General features: G+C 46.1%; 1 protein-coding gene across 1 annotated transcript; it reads left to right on the forward strand.

The window, feature by feature from the left end:
* Positions 1-783: 783 nt before the first annotated feature.
* LOC109168961 (transcription factor MYB90-like) lies at positions 784-2694 on the forward strand. Its single transcript, XM_019317839.1, has 4 exons — positions 784-1062; positions 1156-1285; positions 1751-2300; positions 2588-2694. Exons 1-3 carry the CDS (start codon positions 930-932, stop codon positions 2295-2297), a joined length of 810 nt encoding a protein of 269 aa, XP_019173384.1. The 5' UTR covers positions 784-929; the 3' UTR covers positions 2298-2300; positions 2588-2694.
* Positions 2695-11420: the final 8726 nt, after the last annotated feature.

Below are 11420 nucleotides of genomic sequence, written 5' to 3' on the forward strand. Positions count from 1 at the left end.
AGGGAGTTGCAATTTTACTTTTCCGGTGGTTGCCGGGATTTGCTTTTCCGCATACGCAAGAGGAAGAAGAAGAAAGGACGTTAAATGACCATTTTGCCCTTATAAATAAATAATTTTAAAAGAATTACATTTTTCCGGCCAAAATTGGCCTGCAATTTGGCCGGCAGGACCAAATCTGCTAATAATTGCATAGTTAAAGGTTTAAATTGATAGTTTTGAAAGTCACGTACTCAAATTATCAGTACCATAATAGTCACAGGACCAAAAGTGCAATTTGTTCCTAATATATTATACAACTCTCCACTATTTCTATTTTTGTTTAAGAAACTAATAGAAGAAGAATGGAAGAAAGGATTGCACTATAAAAATTATTATTCTCTATTTTATTTTATTGCTTTACTGCCTTGCCTTTACATATTGCATGATTTAATCTTCACAATCATATGAAATTTTCTTACATTTTATTACACATATTTATTCCGTTGTACATTCTAAGCTAGAATCTTTTAGGTTCTAAATATTATTCATACTTATTTGGTTTAGTTAAGAGTTAATACCACAAATGGTTCTCTAACTATTGGGATAGTACTCCATTTAGTTATCGACTTTTAATTCGACCACAATATATACCTTGACTTTCATTATATTTTTGACTACTAATAGTCCTCCGTTATGATTTCTATCAAATGAGTGTTAAATATAAGGGCATAATCATCAAATCAAAACATATGCCACCAAGAAAACAGTTTATGCCCTAAATATTTTCTGGTTATATATTACAGTTCTGGTAACTAGGTCCTAGTGCTGTGTTCTATTGCACTTGTCGAAGTTTCTGTTTTCATTTTTTCTGCATTTTGGCTCTAGCTAGCTACCCACTGCACGCAAAACAACGTAAGTACCCACTACGTAAGAATTTACGTCAGCCTGCCATGGTTAATTCTTCTGCAAGGTGGTCTCCGCGAGTGAGAAAGGGTGCTTGGTCGGAGGAAGAAGATGACCTTTTGAGGAAATGCATTCAGAAATTTGGTGAAGGAAAATGGCACCTAGTTCCCTTTAGAGCTGGTAAAGTAACTAATATATATAAGTATATAATGAATTAAACATTTCAAGAATTCGGTCCCTTCATGCATGTAGAAATATATATATGTATTGCAGGGTTGAATAGGTGCAGAAAAAGTTGCAGATTGAGATGGTTGAACTATCTCCATCCTGATATAAAGAGAGGCCATTTCAGTTTGGAAGAAGCTGATCTCATTCTACGCCTCCATAAGCTCTTAGGCAACAGGCAAGTTCGTTAACCGCTAATACAACCCACTACCGCTAAGCGCTGATAACCAAACAAGCCCAATATCTCTAAATTATAATTTATGTGCTTTCATAATATGTCAATTATCAATGTTACTTCTGAATTATTAGTAGTGTAAATGTTGCCCTCAATTCAGCACTGGAAATTATGGAATTTTCGACCACCTGAAAATAATTTTAAATCAAGTCGAAAGCAAAAAGTGGTCGGAAATAGCAACAAAGGTTTTTCCGGATGACAAAAGTGATGGGAACAAGGCTTTCGACTTGATTTAAGATCACTTTTAGGTGATCAGAAATTCTATAATTTTCAGTAATGATTTTTCAAAACAGAACATATATTATCCCTCCCATAATTGACATATTATGCAGGAACATAAATTACAATTTTCCCTCTGTATTAATTATTTGTTGTAATAAGCTAATAAGTATGCTTATATGTGGCTAGGTGGTCGCTTATTGCTGGCAGAATTCCGGGACGAACAGCAAACGATGTGAAGAATTACTGGCACAGCCATCTTAAGAAGAAGGTAGTTGGCATGCATATGGCTTCTTCTAATAGCAGCAGGCAAGATAATAATTGGGATGATGAGAAGGGCAAAGCCCCACAAATCAAGGAAAACATCCTCTTTAGGCCTCGACCTAGGAGATTCTTTAGGACCTCGTTGTCATCTCCGGCGTTGTCGACACTAACCGGAAAAGCTAAGGCTGTCGCCTATGATGCTCCTCCTCCTCCTCATCATCATCAACTCCAAGCACAGCCGGAAGCAACTTCGCCGCCGGCGGACTTGCTAATGGTATTTAATGTCCAACAAAACAATAACTCAATGGCGACTAATTTTCCGGCACAAACAACGGCGCCGCCGTCCCACGACGGCGTGAAGTGGTGGGATTTGCTCTACGACGACGATCACCAAGGACTAATTGATTGGACGACTGATGATGACTTTCCGATTGATGTGGACCTTTTAAAACTTTTAGACACAACCATTTAGAGCATCCACATCGGTGGATATTATGGAGATAATGTCAGATGAATTATCTCGGGTAGGAATAATAACAAGTGTGGGGTGGAGATATTTCTCTTGCAAATTCAAGGAGAATGCAGAAAAAGAAGAAAAAGAAAGAGAAGAGAAAGGAGGTTGCTATGCGCGTTTCGCGTCCCGCCCACACGAGCGGCGCGCCTGACTCTTTTTTTTTTAATTTTTTTTTTTGTTTTTTAATTTTTGATTTTGATTTTTTTGTTTTTTTTTCCTCCCCTTCCCACATTCTCTCTCCTAATCACTTTTAAATCATACGTGTCACTATTCTCTTTGTATTTTATTAAGATGGTCGACACCCTTGTAATCTTTTCTCATTTTCAAAATGTGATATTACTAAATTTGCAATTAATCATTATTCGTTCTTTATATAATTCTCTTTCCTCCTTCAAAAATGATTCACTTTCATATGGCTAGCTTTATACAAAATTATTTCTTAGAATAAGGTTCAAATTGTCCACTAAAGATAACATGAAAATATAAATAGGTCACTGAACAAAAAAAAAAAAAAGTACAATTAAGCCATTGAACACTCCAAATGTATGCAATTTCACGGGATAACAGGTTACCATCAATTTTAGCAGGTTACCTGCTTACGTGGCAGCTGAGTTGACATTTTTTATAATTTTTAAATAATTTTAATAATAAATTTTTTAAAAATAATTTTTTAAAAAAATTATTATTAAAATTTATTAAAAATATCAACGCAGCTGCCACGTAAGCAGGTAACCTGTTAAAATTAATGATAACTTGATATCAAGTGAAATTGCCTACATTTGAAATGTTCAGTGGCCTAATTATACTTTTTTTTTTATTCAGTGACTTAATTATATTTTTAGGTTACGTTCAGTGGTCAATTTAAACATTATTTCTTATTTCTTTAATCAATCAAAAAGTCCTAATAATAATATAATAATAATAATAATTTTAAAATTAAAAAGTGCCTTTGCAATTCTGACCGTAGAAATGCAAATTTGCTTAGGTCAGAATTGCAACAGCTAAAGACGTGGCCATTTGTTTAAAGAAGACAAAATTGCCACGTCATCTTGGCATCACTGCAAATTGCAGCGAAGCGAATGGCCTAATACGTGCTTTTCATTTTAACTCCAATTGTATTTTACTTTGTAATCAGGGACGGAGAATGGGAGCAGGGGCACCTACCCCCTCACCCCACCCACACCCCCACCCACACCCCCACCCATATATAATCTTTGTATGTATATATATGTATATATAGTACATGTTTTAGTATTAGTATAAAAAAACTATAAAATGTTAATGAGAGTGAGTTAGATTCGGTGGTAAAGCATATATTTAGCAATAGTGAGGTCAAGGGTTCAAATCTTTGTATCATATAGTTTTACAATTCTTTAATTATGTTTCAATTTTTGTTATGAATATTTTTATAAAGTTTCGATGTGTTTTATTTTTCGTCCATATCCAACAATATTTACAACCTATTTCTTAAGGAATTTATTTATTTATTTTTAAATTATCTCTTTTGTTTTAATGTTTCGCCTTTACTGGAAAAATTTTCTGAATCCGTCTGTACTGTTTCGCCCCCCTCAACCAAATTTCTGGCTCCGTCCCTGTTTGTAATGTACGAAAACAATTATGTTGTCATAAATTTAACTAAAATATTATAAAAATGAATAGTTATTAAAATGTATAATATAATATATAACAATATAGTTGGAATTTTTAGTATATTTGATCATGTATTTATTTTCATAGTAATAAAATATTAAAACTAAAATTTTGTATGGTTAATATAGTTCTTAATCATGTACATATTTAGATCAATTTATAAATGAATATACATAATTAAATTGATTTATTCTTAATTGTATTTTATATATATTATAATTTCAATAATATAAATAATTATGGGAATTATATTTAGAAATCAAAATATGTAAATTTTAAATTTTGTATGAATATATTTAGACCATAATCGGATGTATTTTCTTAAGTTTGTCACTAACAAAATGCTAAAATCATAATAAGTATATATTTTACATTTCACAGTATTACACTTTGAATATAAACACCATTTATGTAGAGATAAATTTCTATGTAGTAGTAATAATGCTAGAATTATTTTCAAAAGTTAGATGATGTAAAAAAAAAAAAAAAATTACATAAAGCAATGGTTCAATAGATATGTATTATAGTCACGTACAAATTGTGAATTTTACAAATATAAAAATTGTGTGTAAATAATCATTACTCGAAAAAAAAAAAAAGTTTTAAATAACAACGAAGTTTTAAATTGTATGTATTATCGCAGCGGTCCAAGCACCCGGTCACCCCAGGCACCTATCACCCAGGGGGAGGTCAACTCGCCTCGACCATCGGAGAGGCGGGGAGGAGGGGACTCCCGCCGAGGCCGCCAGTGCGACGGCGATGGAAGGGCACCAACCCAAACCAGGCCCGCCCTGGAGAGGTTGGGCGATCACGTGTTGGCCCGGGACAGGCTGGGTCCGAGGCCAGCCAACGGTTCCCGCGGCACCCAGCTCGTCGCGAACGGGAACGGTCCCAACGGGGCCCCGCCCCCAGCATCCAACCGGCCGCCTCCACCAGGTCGGGGGAAGATCTGAGGGCCCAACTCACCAACCACCGTAGCAGTGGTGCACCGCCACCACCCCCTGTCGCCCCCGCTCCGGCTCGCGCACTCATCTAGGAGGGGGTGGCGGCCTTTGAACAAGCCTCCACGGCGCTGGCGCGCGTCGCGGCGGGCCTTCGGGCTGAGGAACAAGTCGACCTAGGCGCCACCCGAGGGGCGCAGGCGTCACCTCCACCTCCTCCCACCCGGGGGCGCAGCGGTCCAAGCACCAGGCCACCCCAGGCACCTATCACCTAGGGGGAGGTCAACTCACCTCGACCATCGGAGAGGCGAGGAGGAGGGGACTCCCGCCGAGGCCGCCAGCGCGATGGCGATAGAAGGGCGCCAACCCAAATCAGGCCCGTCCTGGAGAGGTTGGGCGATCACGTGTCGGCCCGGGACAGGCTGGGTCCGAGGCCAGCCAACGGTTCCCGCGGCACCCAGATCGTCGCGAACGGGAACGGTCCCAACGGGGCCCCCGCCCCCAGCATCCAACCGGCCGCCTCCACCAGGTCGGGGGAAGATCTGAGGGCCCAACTCACCAACCACCGTAGCAGTGGTGCACCGCCACCACCCCCTGTCGCCCCCGCTCTGGCTCGCGCACTCATCTAGGAGGGGGTGGCGGCCTTTGAACAAGCCTCCACGGCGCTGGCGCGCGTCGCGGCGGGCCTTCGGGCTGAGGAACAAGTCGACCTAGGCGCCACCCGAGGGGCGCAGGCGTCACCTCCACCTCCTCCCACCCGGGGGCGCAGCGGTCCAAGCACCAGGCCACCCCAGGCACCTATCACCTAGGGGGAGGTCAACTCGCCTCGACCATCGGAGAGGCGAGGAGGAGGGGACTCCCGCCGAGGCCGCCAGCGCGACGGCGATAGAAGGGCGCCAACCCAAATCAGGCCCGTCCTGGAGAGGTTGGGCGATCACGTGTCGGCCCGGGACAGGCTGGGTCCGAGGCCAGCCAACGGCCCACCGGCGGAGGAATCATGCTCCCGCCGGCCACTGCGACAAGAATCGGTCACTTGGAGGTCGCCGAGCCATGGGCCACGCACCCAGCCGCGACACGAGGCAGCCTCGCGTGGGTCCGCAGGGCGGGTCCCCCGACCCCACCCGCGACGTGAGCAGGCCTCCCGGGTCGAACGATCAGGTGAAACGGATGGTAGAGCTCCGAGCTCCCATCGGGAAGAGGTCGAGCAGCTACGGAGGAGGATGGACGAGCTCCAGAAGAAGATCGATGCGAGGGACGGGTCTCCGGAGCCCCAGGATGTGCTGGCCTCCCCATTCGCGAACACTATCATGGAGGAACCCTTACCTCGAGATTTTCGTTTTCCCACCATCAAGGTGTACTCGGGGGCCACGGACCCGCGGTTACACCTCAGCAGGTACAGGGCCGCCATGATGATCACCGGGGCTACTGACGCCATCCTATGTAGGGGGTTCTTCGCCACCCTGGATGGGCAGGCGCATGATTGGTTCGGATCCCTCCCGGCGGGGTCCATCTCCACCTTTGCGGACTTCACCCGGCAGTTCCTATCCCATTTTGGCACCAGCATACGGCGGAAGAAGCAAATTGCCGACCTGTGTGATTTGAAGCAGGGGAGCTCGGAATCACTAGCCGAGTACCTCAGCAAGTGGAAGAAAGAGGCCATGGGGTCGCCGACTTTGATGGAAAGTCGGCCATGGTGATTTTCCGAAACAACTTGAGGTCAGGCGCTTTTCACTAGGACCTCATCAGGTACCCCCCCAGGACTTATACCGACCTGATGGACAAGGCAGCAAGGTACGCTGACGCCGAGGCTGCCGAGAAGAGGAAGAAGGAGCAGGTGGAAGGAAGAGGTCGAAAAGACAAGGCACCCCAGGAGGAGCGCAAGGCGCCGCGGCCACACCGACGTGAGTACGCTGAGGGGCCCAGGCTGAACCCCACATGCTATCTCACCCCGCTAACACAACCTGTGGGTACCATCTTGGCGCACGCGGAGGACCAGGGAATCGTGGTATTCCCGAAGGAGGAGTGCTTGAAGATATCGGCGAGGGGGGACCCCAACAAGTACTGCAGGTTCCACCGGCAGAAGGGGCACGATACAGACGAATGCATCCTCCAAAAGAGACAAATCGAGGAGCTCATCCAAATGGGTTACCTCGGCCAATTCATTAAGAAGCCCGGCCAGGCGCAAGGCCAAGCGCAGGGCCAGAAGCAAGGCAATGTATGGAGGAAGGGGGGTGGCCAGGCGCCATCCACCTCGGCTCCCCGTAAGAGGGACCACCACGACAACAGCTCCGAGGAGGAGGAGAAGACGACAGAGGACTCCCAGCCCCCGAGGAAACGTACCATCTACGTCATTTTCGGGGGGCCCAAGGGAGGGGACTCGCCAGCCGAGCGGAAGAGGTGGGCGAGAAGCTTGTACGTGGGGAAGGTCACACGAACACCCCACGAGAAGAAACCAAAGAGGGAGCCCATCACGTTCACCGACGCCGACCTACCTGACGGGCCCCTCTCCCACCGGGACGCCTTGGTGGTCAAGCTGGACATCAACAACGTGGTGGTGCACCGGGTGCTCGTGGACACGGGTAGCTCGGTCAACGTCATGTACCACGACACATACACCAAGCTGGGACTCTCAAGAGGGCAGCTGGAGCAGGTACGAACCCCCCTATCCGGGTTCACGGGGGACTCAATCGAGACAGAGGGATCGATCACTTTGGAGGTGGAGATAGGCACCCCACCTCACACCAGGAGGTGGGAGGTCGAGTTCGTAGTCGTCAAAATCAACTGCGCCCACAACATCATTCTCGGTCGACCCGCCCTAGAGGACCTCAGGTGCGTGATTTCCATGGAGCACCTGTGCCTCAGATTCCCGACAGCGACCGGGGTCGGGGTCGCCCGAGGGGACCAAAAGGTGAGCCGCAGTTGCTACTTGAAGGCGTGCCGCCAAATTGGTCAAAAGGACCGCCAGGTCCACACCAGGACGGCCACGTAAGAGGTGGATCTTGGCATTGCTATTCTAGGAGGAGGACCGTTCCCCTCCCCCAATAATGTCTTAGTGAACGACAATAAGCGGAATAAAGTTTCATGTCACGAAACACGTTGTGAGTAGGACCCTTGTTACGAAGTTGGTTCTCCAAAAAAAAAAATGAAAAAAAAAATATAAAAAAAATAAAAAATCATGAAACAAATGGGGAACGAGTGCTCACTCTTGACTTCCCCCCACGGACCCTAAGGGGGCACGAGGTCCGACCTCGCGTACCAACCCCGACGGAGGACGCACCCTAAGGGGGCACGAGGGCCGACCTCACGTACCAACCCCAACGGAAGAGCCCGGTGGCACAGTCCGAAAGGACTTTGCCCGAGCGGCTAACGCGCACCCTAAGGGGGCACGAGGTTTAACCTCACGTACCAACCCCGACGGAGGAGCCCGGTGGCTTGGTCCGACAGGACTGGGCCCAAGCGGTTAGGCGCACCCTAAGGGGGCACGAGGTCCGACCTCGCGTACCAACCCCGACGGAAGAGCCCGGTGGCGTAGTCCGGAAGGACTTAGCTCGAGCGGCTGAGGTACCCTAAGGGGGCACGAGGCCGGACCTCGCGTACCAACCCCGACGGAGGAGCCCGAGTGCCTAGGCTTGAACGAGCAAGGATGGAGCGGCTATCGCACCCTAAGGGGGCATGAGGCCGGACCTCGCGTACCAACCCCGACGTAGGAGCACGAGTGCTTAGGCTCGAAAAAAAAAAATCAGGGGCGGTTTGGAGGACCTCGGCCCTAGGCCGAGGTCGAGGCCGGCCCTAGGCCGAGGTCGAGGCCGGCCCGACCTCGGCGTGGCAGGTCGGCACGCGAGGTCGGCCGACCCCAGGGTCGGCACGGCCTCGGCAGGCGAGGTCGGTGCGACCTCGGCACCGGAGGTCGGCGCGACCTCGGCGCCGGAGGATGGCGCGACCCCGGCAGAGGGGGACGACCGTCGCCGAGGCCGACCCCGGCGTGGCTTGAGCCCAGGGGACCACGAAGGCGCGGCCTGCAGGCCACCCCCGTGGCAGCGTCACGGCGACGCCACCGCGCCGGCGCCGTGACGGAGTGACATGGCAGAGATGCGGCGGTGCGTATGTGTCCTAGCAGATGAAGGAGTCATGTTCCGGATGGAGTTCTCATCGTTATCACAAGAAGTGCATTTTTTAGGCTGGGACGCGGACATCTCGGGGTCGGCATTTTGGGGGGTCGGCCGGAGCATCTACTCTCCTTCACTGACGATTACTCGCAGCTCGCAGAGTGGGGGACTGATGACGGATATATTGGAAATCGACCAGAAACGACCCGAGGGCGCGAAGCAAGAACGGGTCCCGGGGCGGCGCCACGTACCCGCCCCGGCCGAGGCCTCGCCACGTGGCCCCCGCCCCGCACGGGCCACGTTGGAGGCCGGGCCGGCCTCTCCAGGAGGCCTGGCCTGCCTCTCCAGGAGGCCGGGCCGACCTCCACATGGGCCCGACCTAGGCCCATGATGAGCTCGGCCTGGCCCCCGCAGCGCGGCCCGGTCGCGAGACCAGGCGCGGTCAACTCCAGATCCAACTACCCCCCGTTTTAGGGGGAGGCGGTTGGGGGCTTAGCTTGTATAAAAGCCCCCCTCCTTGTCCTAACAAGGGACATGCTATCAACGATCTACATTTCCTACATACTTTGTCCTAAAATACTACTGTGATAGCCAGTTCTACGGCGTATAATACAATCTACAGTCTCACGGCCTTTGATATATCCTTCGTACCATTTGTTTGTTATTCGTATTCTTATTCGGATTAGTTAAGTCGGACCCCCGGTTTAATTAAATCCATCAGCATGAAAGCTCATAGATAAACTAATGTTAATTACAATATTTCGTTTGTATCTCTCATATTAACATAGTGAATTGTCAAACACAAAACTATATACAATATGTACATACTTTTCTTCTATAAAATACCTTTGGAATATGTGTTGAATTAGTTATACACTTCTATAACAATTTTGGTGGTATACCTAAAAGATAGTTGTAGGTTTTTGATGCGTAGTGGAATAAAATATTTTTCAAGAGTAAAACCAAGGTAAAGATTTGGCAAAGTGCATGAAAATAAATGACAGAGAATTTTATAGTGGTTCAAATAATGTGATGTTATCCTTCTACTCCACTCTTCTCACAAATTTATGTCACTCACAAATTTATATCATCACAAACTTTACAGTCATGATTGAGTCAAACAAGTGTTTTGATCACAAAGTCTGCATGAGTTTGCTTATGTATTCACAAGAGACCCATGTTACTCTACCTAAATCTACCACAAAGGTAGATATCTATGCAAATTAAACACAAAGGTTGAAAACTCCTCCAACTACAAGACTTAGAAACTAGATCTTTTATGTTCTTGAAGTCTCTTCAAAAACTATATGATTGACGTTTGTAGCTTTTTGAATGCTTGAAAACTCTATGTAATCTCTTATATTTTCTGTTCTCTTCTTTGAGAATTCCATCTATTTATAGATGTGCTTCGAATTTTTTCATTGGAGAAAAAATTTTGATTCTCTAACTTAGCAATAAAATAATATTCCTAGATTTGACAAGTGTAGGTTGCATCCAATAATTCTTGCAATTTGTCCTTAAAATTCAGCTTTATCTGACTTCCATGACTCTTTATTGAAAATGCATGTATCCACATTGGATAATGTGCCAACGCTCAAGTAGTATGGATCTAGCAAAGAATGTTGATCAAGAAGTTATGCTGCTTATCGTCATTCTGTCATAAGCTTTGTTGCTTACCTCTAAGACTTGTTCTTGGCCTTGAAAAGTCTTATTGTTACTCGAACTTCGACTGACGTAAAGTCTTGTTTCTCTCAATCCTCTACTTCTTGAAATTCCTGCTGTTGATTGAGAACTTTGTTGTTGCAAAGTTGTGTTGCGATGACATTAGCAATATGTCACCTTAAATACTTGTGCTAGCTACTTAAGTCTTGCTGCTTGCAAACTCCTACTCTTTATAAACCTTTGCTATTGGTGATGTCAAGATCTATATCGTCCTCAAAACTCCAACTATTGGTAATGCTTTGTTGCGATGTAGAGTTGTGCTACTACCAACTTTTGTTGTTAATGACTTCACCATGATGTCACACACAAATTAAAGTCTTGCTATGTTGAACTCCCTTGAAGTTGAACACTTTGATAAAAATCTTGCAACGAACAACCTAATTTCTAGACTTTAATCTAAAAATTTGGGGGTGTAATGTAATCCTATATTACACTCTGACTCATAAAAATCTAATTACATTTATTACTAACATCAATAACAAACTCATATGTGAGTGAAAGTGGTTATGTAGTAGGAATAAATTAAAGATTCACAACTTCAAAATCTTTCAATGCTATAAGGAAATGCAAAATATTAACAAATATAGTAACAGATTAAGTAGCTACAACTTTTTTGAAAACAAAGAAGCTAATTCATTAATCATAAACTGAAACGTTTACAA

Source organism: Ipomoea nil, unplaced genomic scaffold (assembly GCF_001879475.1).
Source record: "Ipomoea nil cultivar Tokyo-kokei standard unplaced genomic scaffold, Asagao_1.1 scaffold3238, whole genome shotgun sequence".
NCBI lineage: Eukaryota > Viridiplantae > Streptophyta > Magnoliopsida > Solanales > Convolvulaceae > Ipomoea > Ipomoea nil.